Below are 17,152 nucleotides of genomic sequence, written 5' to 3' on the forward strand. Positions count from 1 at the left end.
CCACTGCAATAGAGGATCTTTGGGATGTGGTGGAAGGGGAGCTTCGTGCCCTGGATGTGCATCCCACAATTCTCCATCAACTGCAAGATGCTATCCTATCAATATGTGCCAACATTTCTAAAGAATGCTTTCAGCACCTTGTTGAATCAATGCCACGTAGAATTAAGGCAGTTCTGAAGGCGAAAGGGTGTCAAACACAGTATTAATATGGTGCTCCTAATAATCCTTTAGGTGAGTGTGTGTATATATACAGCGGGGAAAATAAGTATTTGACACATCAGCATTTTTATCAGTAAGGGGATTTCTAAGTGGGCTATTGACACAAAAATTCCACCAGATGTAGCCATCGAGCCAAATATTGAATTCATACAAAGAAATCAGAAGATTACTAATTTTACCATTTTTATGGTAGATAATAAAAATGTAAAAACTTTTATTATATGAGAATTAAATTCCTCATTTCTGACTTCACAAACTTGTCACATTTGAAACAATTAAGTGAACTCATCTTACATTTAGAGGTTTTAAACAACTGTTAGGTTATCCAAACTTTAAGATTTTATTTACGTCAGTTTTTTCTTAAGTTTGAATTTTCTTCCTTAGAATGCTTTGTGAATTCTACCCCAGACAATGCATTTCAGAAACAATTTTAATGAAAATTTGTGGGCTTAGCATGCATGTTAAATCTATATAATTTGGCATCCCATAAAAAGCCTTATAAAATTACAATCTTAAATGTTTTCTTGAGTATTTATTTATTGCACAAACACAAATATCTATTTTGCTTGAATCATGCTTTATTTTTGAGTCATATACAGGAGAATATATGCATAAATGGAAAAAAAACGAGAAAAAACATTTGACCAATCAATTTTTAAGGCTATATTTATGCTTTTAAACTATGCAAAAAGGCTTGTGCCATTTCATAAATAAAAAACATATGATATCACTCTGTGAACCAAGCTTTACTAACTACTACCAGGAACACAATGATGATGAGAATGTAGACAACAATGAAAGTAACGTTGATTATCATTGCCGCTCTGTGCCAGCACCCGGTTGTCCTCGTTTCACCTTTATGATTGGCTGCATTGCAAAATTTAGTGAGTATTTGCTTCAGACAGTCCAGGGTGCTTAGCCGCTCTTCACTTTGATCTGTTTCTGGGTCCGGTAGGCTGTTTGAATCTTTTGCAGTGTCTGTGAAAATATAAAGCCTGGATTTAGCTCTGTATTGCAATCTCCTGAGGGTGCAGGCTGTCTACAAATATAGCACAGGACGCTACCCACTGGACTTCATGTTTTCATTAACAAGATAGCCGAGCTGATTTAGAAATAGAGTGGATTTATACAACCAAATGCTATGATGTTTACACTGTAAAAAATTATTTTAGTTGTTATAACTTAAAATATTGTTGAAATAAGTTGTAGCAACTCACGTCTAATAATAGTTAGTTAAAATGAGTTAGCAAATGTCCTTTCAATTCTTTCCCCGAAAATGATGAGGTAACTCGTCAATTATGAGAAACACTTCCCTGCCAATGACGAGTTTTTACGGCAATCCATATTTCCGCTATTGTCCACCAGGTAGCACACTTACCCAACACTAAAGTTAAAAACAGTAAAAACCTGTTTATGTCTTGAGTGCAATTATCTCCGCTATTTGCTCAAAGTTTGATATTTTGGAAGAATTTGAGAGAACAAAAAAGAGAACAAATGAAGATAGGATGAAACTTTTTGTATCTGCCCGCATTGTTGACGTCAAGACATATAGGGACCCCTACTGTCGTCATCAACACAACGTTGAGTGGACGACAGAAAGGGAATGTCTCGGGTTATGACTGTAACCGCGGTTCCCTGATGGAGGGCGGGCTCTCAAGGGCACACCCCTACTGTTGGCATCAACACAAAGTCTTGTTCCCCCCATCAGGGAACTGTGGTTATAGTCGTAACTGAGACGTTTCACTACAAAAACCATGGTTAAACTATCATTTCTGTAGGTTAATTTGTAGCAACCATGGGTTAACTATAGCAACTTTTTGTAAAACAATGGTTAATTTTTTATATTTACCAGTAACAGTAGATGTGGAATCCTCAATCTGATCTCCTCTAGCCATCAGAAAATCCACAAGAATGCTCTCCAGAATGCTGATACCAATGAGTATGAAAATCACACTGCAGAAAACCCCTGTGGAAAAAACATACGAAATAATGATCTTGATAGGAAGAAACAAATCATTTAATAGTTACATTTACATTAATCGAAAAACTGCTACAGTACTAGCCTGGGTTTCCCCATGCAAATTTATTCACGCTGCAAGTCTAGCATGGAAACTATGGACCAATTTTGCCCCTGAAATAGGGAACCAATCATAGAACGGGGAGGGGGCAGCAAGATGATGACGACGTCTATGCGACACACAAAAGCAGTTTTGTTTATCCAGCACAGCAGCAGATGTAAAGTTACTTTTCGATGAAGCATTAGATAGTGTTCTAAGTAGTTTTGAACGCAAGTTCATTTAAAAAAAAGCAACTTTTGGGGTTAAACTACTTCATATCCAAGAAGGATGTTTGGATATGGCAAGACATGATAGCCACAGTTGTATAAGACCAACCTGCTAGGCATCGTTGTCGAACGAAGTACAATTAAAGCAACACTATGTAGTTTTTTTTACCTTTAAATAATGTCTCTAAAATTATTTCAGTGATAGAACAACTTTGAATTGGACAAATTGTACTGTTGCTGCAACCTGAGCAGCCTCCTAGCTGCTACAAGCACACTCTGAAAGTGGCGGTGGAGGGTAGAGCACACAGCCCCGCCCCTCCCCCTGCCTGCAGAAGAGTGTCTGATACCAGGCACCGTTGCGCTTTTCAACCACATGGGGGAGCTGTAAGTCATTTTTACATGGAAACTACATAGTGTTGCTTTAACTTATAAATGGTAAGTGGTATTTATTAATATCATATTGTCATTATGCCTGTAGCCTACCTACTGTGGTTGTCACAGTGCCACTAAGTTGTGTTGCTTTTCAATATCAATATACAGCTACCGGTTTAGTTGAATAGCTTTCAGTTGTGTGCACACGTAACTTTAGCCGATAAAAGTTGTTTACGTTTGAATTTATGTAGCTCTACATACGTCATCTGGTATAATTGAAACGATTGGCTATGAGCTACGTACAGACGCATTCGTAGCGCCCAATAAACGGCTCTGGGCATTCGTAAACCATGCCTCAAATACGAGAAAATAAGCATGTGGTTCCTAGACCATGTCTCATTCTCTATGAGACTGGTCTGATGTTAGCCAGGCTACTACAGTACAATCATTGGTTCTCGTTTCTTATCTGGAGACTAGCATACTTGTAAGGCTCACCAATCAATGGGACCTCATTGGCAGTAGAGGGCAGCGTGTCATTAAGAATGAGCAGTAACACAGAAATCGCCAAAAGTAAAGTCACTTTAAAGCCCAGCTTCTCTCCTTCTGCTGAATTCATGAAGAATGAGGCCACATCCAACACAAGAAAGCAAAACACTGGCGATATAAAGTTGACGATATACAGCAGAGGTCTCCTTTTTATGGTGATCTGCAAAAAGAAGAAAAAAAATGCGCTTTACAAAAGGTCGCATTAAAAGCAACAGAGATAAAATAAAAAAAGAAAAGAAAAATAATTTAATAAAAATATAAATAGAATGTAAATATATATAAAAGCAAAAACAATTAAAACATTACCCAAAAGCAAGGGTATAGAAATAAGTATTTAAGTTAGACCTCAAAAATACTGAGGGATGGAGAGGCTCTGATGGCAAAGGGTAAACTATTCAACAGTTTAGGTGCAGCAACAGTAAAAGCTGGTTGCCGGATCTTAATGACCTTGAGGTTGTGTATAGTTGGATGAAGTCACAGATGACTTTTGCAGGGCCTTATAAACAAAAAGAAGGACCTTAAAATCAACCCTGGATTTGATCGGGAGCCAGTGCAATGAGACAAGAACAAAAGTGATATGCTCCCTCTTTTTGGTTCCTGTCAACAGTCTGGCTGCTGCATTCTGAACCATCTAAAGCCGAGATAGACTGCTTTGAGGAAGGACAACATACAAGGAATTGAAATAGTCTAGCCTAGAGATTAATGCATGAATGACAATTTTAAGATCTTTACGAGAAAGAAAGTGTTTTACTTTTGCAACAGATCTGAGGTGAAATAAGCTACTCTTTACAAGCATATTTACATGCCAATCAAATTGTAGTAGTGGATCGAAATAGATCCCTTTGATTTTTTTACATGAGGTTGTAGGTTGTTACCAGGGGAGCCTAACCTGCTTATGAGAGTAGGATTAAGTGCAGTGGGGCCTTGCAGAAGCACCTCAGTTTTATCAGCGTTTAATTGCAGGAAATTGTTGGCCATCCAGGTTCTTATTTCATCAAAGCATGTGAGAAGAGGTTGTAAAGAAAAGTCAGCTTCAAGTTGTAGGTCATCAGCATAGCAGTGATAGTTAATACTGTGTTTCTGAAGAATGGAGCCTAGGAGAAGCATGTAAAGTGAGAACAGTAGGGGGCCGAGAATAGAACCCTGAGGAACGCCATAAGGGACGGGCGCAGGAGGTGAGGTGAACGAACCAATATTTACTGAGAATGTCTTATTTTTTAAATAGGAGGTGAACGACTGTAATGTCATGCCTTGAAGCCCTACTGCATATTGTAGTTGATTTAGGAGTATGTCGAAGGCAGCACTCAGATATAACAGTATCAGAATGGCAGATAACCCTGAATCAATGGACAACAGAAGATCATTCATAACTTTAAGCAAGGCTGACTCTGTACTGTGAAGTGCTCTAAAACCATATTGAAACTTGTCTAGAATGTTAAAAGCATCCAAGTAAGATGTAAATTGTAAAAGCACTGCTTTCTCTAAAACCTTTGAGATAAAGGGAAGTTTAGAAATTGGCCGGTAGTTACTAAGAACAGATGGATCTAGATGAGGTCTTTTTATCAGGGGGTGTACAGAAGCATGTTTAAAAGACTCTGGGAAAACACCACTAGACAATGAGCTGTTTAAAATAGTTAAAAGTGCAGGGCTAATAGTGTCCAAAACCTCTCTAAACAAACAGCAGATTGACAATGTGTAAATTTCATCTTGGAAATTAAAGTACTTAGTTGAGAATGAGTCAAAAGTTCAAAATTAGTGAAGTTTCCAGAAGGAGATATCAAGTGTGAATCAACCATATCAGGAGGAGAGAGGCGAGATCTAATATCTTGTACCTTTTGTACAAAGAAACCTAAAAACTCTATGCAGGTCTCGAGATTGCCAACAGGGACTGAGCAAGTGGGATTAAGAACTGAGTTTACAGTTTTAAAGAACACTTTTGGCCTGTTTGCATTTAAGGCATTTAATTGCATTTAATTAATGTGGTAAATGTAATGTTTTACCCGCTTTCCTGTACCTGAAATTTCAGCTGATCCATGAAATATCCAAAAGTAGTAATATTGGATTTAGATGCGGAAATGCTGATGAATTCCCACTCCCCTTGAGTTTGAAAAGACTTCTTAGAGCTGGCAGTCATAAATGAGCCATCAGTTAATGAATTGACTGTAAGCTCATCAACTGTGAGTGAATATAAACAAATAAATTATATTAATGTCAGACAATTCTGAAGGCGAACAATGATTTTGAACATTCACCAGCATATAATTTTGCGTTTCAGATTTACTTGAATTCATTGAAGACTGAACTGTCAGATTGCATGTTTGGACATCAAAGGGAAACTTGTACAGGTCCATCTTGCAGGCGGTGGTCAAAACTAAGGTTTCGGACAGAACTACAGCACCATAATTGAACATCTTTACGTAAGGATTTTCCACAGATGCAAATTCTACTTTGATGCTGAAAAGAAAAATACGACAACAACAAATATTAAATGCTATGACCAGAGACATCAAATAAATTTGGTGTACACAAACCACTGACATTTAGTCACATTATACAAAAGATATAAAGGGGTTGTGTCATGTTTTAGTTTTCTTAATCAATATCCATCTTAAAATCAAACAATTTAAAGTGAATTTCAAAATTAAAGTTAATAAATAGAAGTATAATAATATAAGAATAATTATATATTAAAGGTCACGTTCTTCCTGATCCCATTTTTTAAACTTTAGTTAGTGTGTAATGTTGCTGTTAGAGCATATATAACACCCAGTGCTTAAAGTGGCCCAAAAGAGGTGTCGGTACTTTATTATTTTACATTTTTTAATTTTTTGCTGACTCGACTCATATTCAGCAGTCAACAGACGACCTTGTAAAAAATAATAAAATTCTTTTATAAGTTTGTGGATTTGCTTGAGATAGAAATAGCTACTGAACATAAATAAAATGTGCAAAAGGATTTTTAAAAAAAAAATACCCTTAGAAAGAGCTAGTGTAGAAAGAGCTATTGAACATAAATAAAATGTGCAAAAGTAATGCAAGTAAAATTTTCAACATGGTTAAATGCTAAAACTAGTTGTTCAGAGAGTCCTCTGATTCTGACCTTGTTCTTTTACTACTCAGAGTCTAAAGCCAGGAGGACATATTAAGTGTTCATCTTTAACCGAGCAGCTATGGTTGCACATTTCACACACAAACACACACCTCTCCAGACCACGTTGACACTGACTAACAGCAGCAAAAGCGAGGCATACACTTTTAACTTGTAAAACTCAAGGGTATATGGTAATGTAGTCTCTGCTCTCGGTGGGACGAATTAGGAAGTGTGCATTGTGAAGGGTGCTATGAAAAGTGGCAGCGCAGCCAAATGATTAAATTAAACCTCTGATTTAAACAGATGTGCAAATGAGCGTTCCGGTATGCTAAAAGCACGTTCTGGGCGCACGGAGAGGTGATGGTACACTCAAGAGCTATATTTGGAAGTGGCGGTACTGAGTACCGGCGCGTACCGGCCCACTTAAAGCACTGATAATACCTGTAAAATGATAAAGCTCAAAGTTCACTGTAGGTGATATATTTTCTTTAACAGAATTCGCCTTTCAAAGCTTACAGTGATTGGCCAGTTTGGACTACACTGAAAAAAATGATTCATTGAATTTAATAAATTCTTTTAAGGTAAGTGGTTGCAATCAATTCACTTAAGCTACATTTAAACAAAAAAGATTAGTAACGTAAAATAAAATATAAAACTTTTGTTTAAATGTAGCTTAAACAAATTGATTGCAACCACTTACCTTAAAAAAAATTATTAAATTCAATGAATCATTTTTTTCAGTGTACAACCCTCTACTTCCTGCTTTCATGACATCAGTAAAACATTTTTTTTTACTAAACTTCGCCCACAGGAATACGTCAGTCACCAGCTAATCTAACCGCAAGCTAAGCTGCTATCAAATCACAACACACTAAACAAACTACACAATCAGAACTCGTTACATATTTCTGAAGGAGGGACTTCATAAAACAAGGAAGACATCGGCCCATTTTGAGGACAGTGAAAACAGTGCTAAACAGATAAGTCAATTGTGTGAAAAATACCGCATTTTTTACACGTGAAACATGAACACATGTTATATTGTGCACTGTAAACACAATCAAAGCTTTAAAATCACAGAAAGAACGGGACCTTTAATTATATTACAGCTTAATTCATGACAATGAGCAATATCATTATGCAGCATTTTGTAATTTAATATCAATATAACATCTGTTTTTTATTTTTTACGTACTAACAACCCATTTGTCTGTGATGAAAAGACAATTTCTAATATTACAATAGAAGTATTTATAAGACCTTTCAGCAATGGTAATGTCTGGTATCCACATCTTATCTTTATCAATTGTACATTTTTGGAGCCCACAAAAGTTGCTGTCGTTCCACCTTGTGAATTCATTGATCCAAGCCTGAAAGTTATAAAGTTAACAGTGATTATAACTAGTGGCTGACCAGTTTGGGGTTTTTTCAGTAATGAACAATATAGCCTATGTATGGTTATAGTATATTTATTTAATTTTTTTGATTTCTATACACTGTAAAATGTGAAACGTTTTTTCAACTTAAAATTTCCATTTAGTTTCACTTTAAGTGAAAATTTTTTGTTGAATAAACGTACAATTTTTAGGTGTTACCAAAAGAAGTAACTTTTGAAGTTGAATTAACTTAACTTTTTACACTGTGACACGGTTTGTAAAACACTTACCAATACAAGTGTGATCTGTGTTGCGAAGCTTTGGGCTTTTTCATTCTATAGTAAATAAAAGAGAAAAGTTCATTGGCATCTCACGTGACTTGTCTGAATGATTTTGGTACAATAAATGATGCTGGACTCATACCACATCTGTGATGGAGGTCACATACAGGTCTACCAAAACTTCAGTAGGGTTGCTAAAGTTATACACCGGGCGGAGAGACTTCATCTGAAAGTTATCGCTGTCTAAGCCAAGATGTTCAATAAGTCCCTTATAACTGCAGCTATCAGTAGCGGTCACCCAACCTAAACACATAAAAACAAATCCATATTCACCATAAACAACAGTAAGAGTATAAAAATTTTTTTCAAGTTATCCTTCTGTACTTCATATAGACCGAACTTTACTTCCGGTTTCTGTTTTTTTTAAATGGTCGGACTAGTTGCTAAAACTGAACTCGTAAACAAATACCTCGTCGAAAAAAACTAATGTTTGGGTTTCCTATGTAATCTACGTGTTTACCGGAAGTTGCGTGTTTTCCGCGAGGGCCGCTTGTTTGTGTTGTTACTGCTGAAACCGTCTATACTTCGTATATTTTGAGGTTAGCAGCAAAGACACACTTATATAACACTTGTATTGTTTTAACCAGTTTCACATTTATTAAATAAAAAATATAAACACACACCACCGTTGCACATTAAAGAAAATGTTCTACTAATAATACAAATAAAGAAAACTTACCAAAAGCAAGAAAAAACATTAACCAGCGCAGATACATGGCAGATAGTAAAAAACATCCAAAGTGTGATCCAAATTAAAAACTTTTTTTAGCAGGATAAAGAATCAGTTTTAACCGGTTATTGTCAATTGCTCAAATGTATGTACCGTGAGTGAGAAACATGCTCCACCTCCTCCATAAGTTGACTAAAATGTAGGTAAACATATATGAAAAGCTGACATCATACCTTTTATGTTAGTAATTTGCATATACAAATAAAATGAATAATACATCAAATACAAATATCATTTATATTCAAATAATTAAAATAAAAAGCATTGAATGACAAGATTAGGAATTTATCTTTCCATTTATTTGCCCGATTGTCTGTATAATCTCACATCTTGGTTCCCACTAACTATATTAAAAACAAAACTACATTCTTATTGTCATTACTGTTTTTCAATAGTTAACGCTAAAAATGTATATTTTTTGTATTTTAAAGTCCCTGTGAAATTATTTTTTTTCCATGTGTGTCATTGTTTTTTGTATTCATTCATACTTCTGCGTCATCGTCCGCATCGACGTGCACTTACAGTACACATGCACACCACTAGTAGGCAGTATCCCACAGTAGCAGTCAAACAGCTGAAGAAGGTGGCACTTGGCCAGTAAACCCTTCAAAGAAGAAGCAGCAGTTTGTTTTGTATGATTTGAGAAGATCTGTGATGGCGACTATTGTTTATCACTCATCAACTTGACCCATATTTGTTTTTACCGTTGTTTGCGGAAATCCGCATGAGAACCTGACGGGAGGGGTTCAAGTGGACCAATCACAACACTCACGGTGTTTCAAAAAGTCCGACCTTTTATGACTTAAAGGAATAGTCTACTCATTTTCAATATTAAAATATGTTAGTACCTTAACTAAGAATTGTTGATACATCCCTCTATCATCTGTGTGCGTGCACGTAAGCGCTGGAGCGCGCTGCGACGCTTCGATAGCATTTAGCATTTAGCAATGGTACCATTTAGAGATAAAGTTAGAAGTGACCAAACACATCAACGTTTTTCCTATTTAAGACGAGTAGTTATACGAGCAAGTTTGGTGGTACAAAATAAAATGTAGCGCTTTTCTAAGCGGATTTAAAGGAGGAACTGTGTTTTGTGGCGTGATAGCACTTTTGGGAGTACTTCGACTTGCCTGAAAAGTCCGCTCCCCTTCTCACTATCATAATGGGAGAGGGAGGGTGTTACTGCGCCGAGTCGAAGTACTCTCAAAAGTGCTATTACGCCATAAAATATAGTTCCTCTTTTAAATCCGCTTAGAAAAGCGCTACGTTTTATTTTGTACCACCAAACTTATAATACCATTAACCCTCTACTTTAGATTTTCCGGTGCTACTCTGCATCTATTGTAAAGCTGCTTTGCTACAATGCAGAATGATGCAACAGAAATCAATTTAAAAATGAATCCTTATTTCCTCTCATGTTTAAGAATCCTTCTTATTGCTTAATTGTTGTCTTTGTAGATTTGTTGGTTGTTTATAAAGTCGTATTGCCTTCATACATTTGTATTACAATGTCACATTGTTTGAAAATTGTACACTTTGAAATAGACTGTCTTACCTTCTGTCAAATTACATATACACTTGCCCTGCTTCTTGCCTCCTTCCATACAAAAAAGTAAACGAATATTAGTATGCAAAATGAGTAGGATGTCTGAAGCCACCTTAGTATGCAAGAAATAGTAAGTGAGAAATACCAGGATGATCCACTATTTCTGCTGAGGATGCATTGGATGGACAATTTTTTTTCTGCAGAACATCCCCCTTATTAAAATATCTCCGTTCATCAATGGCACTGAAACTTGGTACGCTGAAGTGATGGATCCATTGATTTAGTCTATTTCTTACACAGTGTCCTTCACAGCTTCTGTGTCCTAAATTCCCAGTATGCATTGCTGACATCACGTTCACATTCTCTAAAGACCACTTTTAAGAGACGAGACAGAAAGATTGATGCCCTGTCAGTGATATATTCTGTTATTAAATTACACAACGTTTGAATGGATCAAAACCTTTCCCATTTGAAATGTTGACTAGTGTATTTTATATAGCACATAACCTGCACAAATCTTATATAACTATGATTATTACAGACACCTGCCTAAACACTTGGACAGCTCACATGTGATTCTGTTGAAAGGAATAAAATATGGCAGATTTATTGACTCAGTATCAACTTTCAGATTCATCAATGAAATATTGAGTCTGCATGCACAGACATGATGTGTCACGATGATTTATATGTTTGACTTAACGCACCTTTGTATAACCTCTATGGTTCACAGGAAGACATGAATGTAATACCAACTGCTTGTGCAAATACCATTTAAGGTATAGCTACTACCATTAAATTCATAACATACAGCTTTCTGTGATTGTGTATTCCTATGTAACCATAGATTTGTAGACTCTACTTATTGTTGTCTCTTTTGACAAAATGTTGTGCAGGTGAGTCCATTTGGACAAAAGCATCTGCTAAATGAATAACGCACATGTAGTGTGCTCATTTGTTAATACCACGAGGCTGTTGAATGCTTTATTCTGATTGGTTGAGAAATGTTCTATAGGTGTTGATTATTTTTCTGTAAAACGCACACCTGACCTGTAAAATGTCTTAAAATAACCACCAGAGCAATGTCTGTGGTAATAATTGACTCTGGTCTTTTAATTAAATTATTTGAAAATAATGCACCGCTTTGCGTTGTGTCGCATAACCACGGGTGTGTTATTTGTGTATAATTCAACGCCCCATCGTGTCAATTATTCCTGTGTCTTAAAGGTGCAGTGTGTAATATTTAGAACGATTTCTTGACAGAAATGCAAAATAATATACAAAACTATATTATCAGGGGTGTATAAAGACCTTTTTATAATGAACTGTTATGTGTTTATTACCTTAAAATGAGACGTTTTTAATCTACATATACCGAGGGTCCCCTAACATGGATGTCGCCATTTTGTGCCACCATGTTTCTACAGAAACCATTAATGGACAAACTTTTTTTACTAAGTTGTCTCCGATGACATGTTTGTCCGGTGGCAGCTACCGTAGCTTCTCTATATTATTAAAAAACGAGGTGTAAGCAGTGGACTGAGCCATTGGTTGCAATTCACCAGCACCTCACCACTAGATGCTGCTAAAATTTACACACTGCACCTTTAATTTGGGCACAACTTTCTCTGTGTTTCAGCAAATGGAATGATTTTTGCTGACAAATCTTATATTGACACATATTTTGAGAAAATGCTTTGAATTTTTTCAAAAACTCAACGATATACCGTGGGCAAATTTACTACCCTTTTGGGTTGTTAGTGTACAAAAAAGCCACTAAATTAAACAGTTGTAAAAAGTTATCAGATTAATATAAAAAAAAATCATAAATCTATTAATCACTCTCAGTACTCAAAACTACCAAAATGCTTATGAAATTTCTATGATTTTAACTCTTTAATTGCCAAGTTCATAAGTGGTGTCACTGATTTGGTAAAAAAAAAATACTGATTTTCAATATAAAAAGTGATTGTGGACTGGATTTAACCCTTTTCACAGTATAGGGCATGCCAAAGATTGGTAACAACATTGGCTTTGATGCATTTTTCGTTTTTGTGCAGCATCAGTTTTTATTTTTTTCTCCCTAATTAGTTGTTTGTGGCTCTTTTGCCCCATTGACTTCCATTATAACAACTTTTTTTATTGCAAAGCCATAACACTATAATCATGCATTCTTGATTGTTGGCGGTTTTTCCTTTTGCTAAGAAGTAAAATTTGTAATTTTTACTGTTGATCACCATGTGGCACCATTAACCCCAAAACAGAGCCTAATTTCTGGCTTGTACATTGAGTTATAGACGGTTTCAGCAGTAACAACATAAACAAGCCGCTGTCGCGGTCCGCACGTAACTTCCGGTAAACTCCGCTAATAATAAATAACAAAAAAGTACTTTAAACGTAGTTTATTTATATAACAAGCAAAAAAACAACACATAGATTACCTAGGAAACCAAAACATTTGTTATTTTCGACGAGGAATTTGTTCAAGAGATCAGTTTAGCAACTAGTCAGACCATTAAAAAAACAAAACCGGAAGTAAAGTTCAGATCCAGACGTGTATCACGTGCGTCCAATGAAACCGTCTATACAGTAAGGAGTATATAACTCAAATAAGGGTTCTTCAGCTTGTAACAATAGCAGCAACCTTTTTGTTACTATATAGAACCCTTTTTGGATGGTTCTATATAGAACCTTGCCTTAAAAAGTGCTACATAGAACCTGTAATTTATCAACTATGAGGAGGATTATTTATGAACTTTTTATTTTCAGCACTTTATAAGGTTTCACAGTTCAGAAAAATACTTTTATTTTCACCTTTTCATTACATGAGGTGTCATACAATAATAAATATGGGTATTAAAATCACATTGTTAAGTTAAAAATATACATAAAAATAAATACATGAATTTTTATGCAAATATAACAAATCAAATGAGATATGGATGTTAAATAACTGCTTCAATATTAAATAAACAATTACATTTGGCAAAGACAATCATTCTAAATAGACAACAATTACATGAAATCAACAAAATTATGACATATGCAACATCAAAACATGCAAATGATTATCAATACTGAATATTAACATATTATGACATTACAGATGTATACATTTTAGCAAAAACAGATAGACGACATAGAATACATATGAATGGGATGTTAATAATACATTACTAGCTGTAAAAATAATACTCAATATTGTGTCAAAGTTTGTAGAAGCTATAGCGAAAAAAGTCCATATTATTTTGTTTGCTGAGTCATTGTGCATACTGCAATACTCCACCCAATGTTCTTTGTTTTGTGGCAATGATGCTGAATATTTAGTCAGATAAGAGTAAGAAAATAGATGGTCTGTTGTTGTCATATTGATCTTCAGATACATGCTGTGATTACCACAGATTCAAATCACCTTGCAGTGGTCATCATTTGGTGGACTGTACAAGGTTGAGCATCATGCCGAACAAGATTTGGGTCTGTCGCTGTCGGTCATAGGTGAAAGGATAAGACATGGAGACAAAAAGTTAATATTAGCATGGAGTTTGCTTACATGCTGTATGTAAAACATGATTAGACAGAAGCTTTAATATGATTCTGCTCAAGCTACCTGTTTGTCAGTAAATAGGTGAATGCTTGGTGAAAGATTTATTCATACATTTCCATGATGTCTCTCTTACCCTTGAATGTGTCACTGAATTAACATAAACCACTGTTATCAAGCCAATGCAGCCGACCTGCAGCTATCCAACTTTTCAAAGCTTCACTCACAATTCACCTACAAGAGACAAAAATAATAAGTAATTCTGCTTTTACATGTAAATGTGCCACACACACAAAATCTCCAAAATGTTTAAACAATAAATAACTATTTTTTTAATGTCAGCATTAAAGGAAACATGCATACATCACCTTTAAAAACAGGATGTGTCTCTAATATCAAGCAGTCATACACACTGCCTTCACTCCCAGCATAAGAAAGATTACCTCACATACGAAACCTCACATCATTTTAAAAAGTATGAAGCTTGTCATAAAGTGAATGAAGCTTACAGTATAAAGTTGACCTGTTATAAAAGAAATAAAGTACAATAAGAACACACAAAACTTAAATTTTCAAAATGTTTTTAACAGTAAATGATGATTATTTTACTCTTTTACCTGTTTGTGTTGTTAGTCTGCAGGCGGTACAGCAGGACTGATTATTCAGGGCTTTTACAGGTGAAAATAATCAGGAGACAGCTTGAAAATAACTGACTAAATTTAAAATAAAAAAGGTGGGAATTAAAGAACCCTTTTGCCAAGACAACCCTGCAAGTAAAGCCGAATGTATACTAGGGACATCCGCGTATGCGCACATGACGTCATTTTCAAAATTTGAGACCGCGCATACAGTGCGCGTACAGTCCGCATACAACAGCGCATGCGCGTGAAAATATTTAGACAGGACGCTCCACTACAAACACTTATACAAAGGAAATAGACAGCATTTGCACACATACTATCGTTTTTCTTCTTTAACTTTTACTTCTTCCAAGAACATTAAGCTGTGGAGCATGTTTGTTACCATAATGTTTGATTCCTGTTCTTTGTTGTCTTGTTGTTTGTTCTAAACTGTGTTTGCAGTGCTGGATCAGTTACTTTTCTTTACCTATCCTAATGTTTTAATGTACTGTAAATGTCGCCAAATCAGTGGTGCCCTGTTAGACTAATTATTTGAATAAGAAATAATTTGTATTGCGTATAGTGTGGAACGCGGCCATCCGCGTGTAGCCGCGGGAAGTATACTTGAAAAGCTGCACAGACGTGTGCCCGCGCGAGCCAGACGCGGAAAAAAGGCATAGCCCGGCCTTAAGCCTACGAAGGCCCTGTATGGGCATAGCCTAAAGGCCCAGCGCAGGTGTGCTCACTGGCGAAACGTTGGCCCCTTAGCTCTGGCCCTGCATGGGCAGTCCTCACTTAGCCCCCAGGAAGTCCTCACACAGCAAAATCCCCAGAGTTAAATAAACACTGCTGGATGTATATATTATCCCATCTTACAGAATGTTAAAAAGTAACACCGAAGCAGAACCAAAAGCTCCGCCATCCCCTCTCTCACCATCTCTGTTTGAAACCCAAAATTGCATTTTACATCTTATTTGTAGAGTCATTTTCTTACTGTAGGTTTAGATTTTGTTTCATTTAAAGTCACCATTATTGTGATCAGTGTTTGTTTTAGTTTAACTTGATTCTTGTTTTTGGACTGACTGCTATAACTTTGTTGGTTTAAAGACATTCTTTGATGGTGGTTCATACTGCAAATAAAGTCTAAACATCATCTAGAAAACTTATGTATTAATTTAATGTTTGCACACTTATCAGAAGCATCTTTTTCTGACAATAATGTGATACTACAGTATGAGATCCAGCTCTCTCATAGACGTTTGTCTTTCTAAAGAACTTTAAAACACTGACTCTTAAAATTAACCACTGTATAATGTAGACCAGTGGTTCTCAAACTGGGGGCCGGGGCCGTACACAAGGGGGGCCGCACACTGAGAAAGTTTGAGAACCACTGATGTAGACACACACATATCAAGAATCAGAGTATGAATCACAATGATGGGGACAATAAAATGAAGAGCGTTATGCTGCAATGCATGATGGGTATCAACAAATTACAAATCTCATCCAGGACTCCCAGAATGCACTGCAGCATAAATAAATAATGAAAATTTGTACTATTTTCCACCATTGTTAAGATTCATACCCTGATTCTTGATGTTTGTGTGTCTAATTTACACCACAGAGTTTTTTTAAGCGCACTAGTTTTTCAAAATCCTTCAGATGGACAAGAGTTCTGGGCCTTCCACTATAGTATTTTAGTATTAACAGAAAATTTTATTTCAGATGAGTAAACAAAATTAACAAACCATTAATATATATGATGTTTGATATTATGTACAAACAATCACCAAAGAGTTGCAATGTTGTCTTTACTCTGTCATAACAAACGTGTCTTAAACACACAAAGTTATAGCAATCAAAAAGACTGAACAGAAAAGATCAGAGTCAAGAGTCAAGTTAAACTAAAACAAACACTGATTACAATAGTGATGACTTTAAATGAAAAAAAAACCTAAAGTAAAAAAATGACTCTACAAGTAAGATGTAAAATGCAATTTTATGTTTCAGACAGAGATGGTGAGAAAGAGGATAACAGAGCTTTTAATTCTGCTTCAGTGTTACTTTTTAACAGTCTGTGTGGCGGTTTCCCGGACAGGGGTTAGACTAGTCCTAGACTAAAACATTTTTAAGAGCTGTCCAAACCGAAAACAACTTGCACTGATGTTTCTTAAAATACATCAGTGCCCTTTGTTTTGCCTCAAAATGCACACAGGCAATGTTTTAAGTAAGGCATGTTTGTTTTAAACTAGTTATATTTTCTAATTAAACTAAGGCCTAGTCCTGGATTAAGCTAATCCCTGTCCGGGAAACCGCCCCTGTAAGATGGGGACAATATATACATCCATCAGTGTTTATTTAATCTGGGGATTTCTCTATGTGAGGGCTTCCTTGGGGCTAAGTGAGGGCTACCCGTGCAGGGACAGAGAGAGAGAGAAAGAGCATGCACAAGCCTCTTCTCTGCGCCCCTTAGCTGTTATAAAATG

The 17,152-nt window shown here is 35.9% G+C and overlaps 1 protein-coding gene across 2 annotated transcripts in view; it reads right to left on the bottom strand.

The window, feature by feature from the left end:
* Nucleotides 1–844: 844 nt before the first annotated feature.
* The window catches only part of LOC129420843 (5-hydroxytryptamine receptor 3A-like), a 32,717-nt gene continuing 16,409 nt past the window's right edge, over nucleotides 845–17,152 (bottom strand). Inside the window, exons 1-9 of one of the 2 annotated variants that reach the window (XM_073856850.1) lie at nucleotides 13,918–13,982; nucleotides 8,312–8,472; nucleotides 8,179–8,223; nucleotides 7,773–7,882; nucleotides 5,703–5,875; nucleotides 5,436–5,596; nucleotides 3,371–3,581; nucleotides 2,069–2,185; nucleotides 845–1,197 (exon numbers count right to left, since the gene is read on the bottom strand). In XM_073856850.1, coding sequence (XP_073712951.1) covers nucleotides 947–1,197; nucleotides 2,069–2,185; nucleotides 3,371–3,581; nucleotides 5,436–5,596; nucleotides 5,703–5,875; nucleotides 7,773–7,882; nucleotides 8,179–8,223; nucleotides 8,312–8,395 — 1,152 coding nt within the window. In that variant the 5' untranslated portion in view covers nucleotides 8,396–8,472; nucleotides 13,918–13,982 and the 3' untranslated portion in view covers nucleotides 845–946. Of the gene's footprint in view, nucleotides 1,198–2,068; nucleotides 2,186–3,370; nucleotides 3,582–5,435; nucleotides 5,597–5,702; nucleotides 5,876–7,772; nucleotides 7,883–8,178; nucleotides 8,224–8,311; nucleotides 8,619–13,917 lie in introns of those variants that run through there. The other variant, XM_073856849.1, reaches the window with a different exon arrangement.

The sequence above is a fragment of the Misgurnus anguillicaudatus genome, chromosome 19 (assembly GCF_027580225.2).
Source record: "Misgurnus anguillicaudatus chromosome 19, ASM2758022v2, whole genome shotgun sequence".
Classification (NCBI taxonomy): domain Eukaryota; kingdom Metazoa; phylum Chordata; class Actinopteri; order Cypriniformes; family Cobitidae; genus Misgurnus; species Misgurnus anguillicaudatus.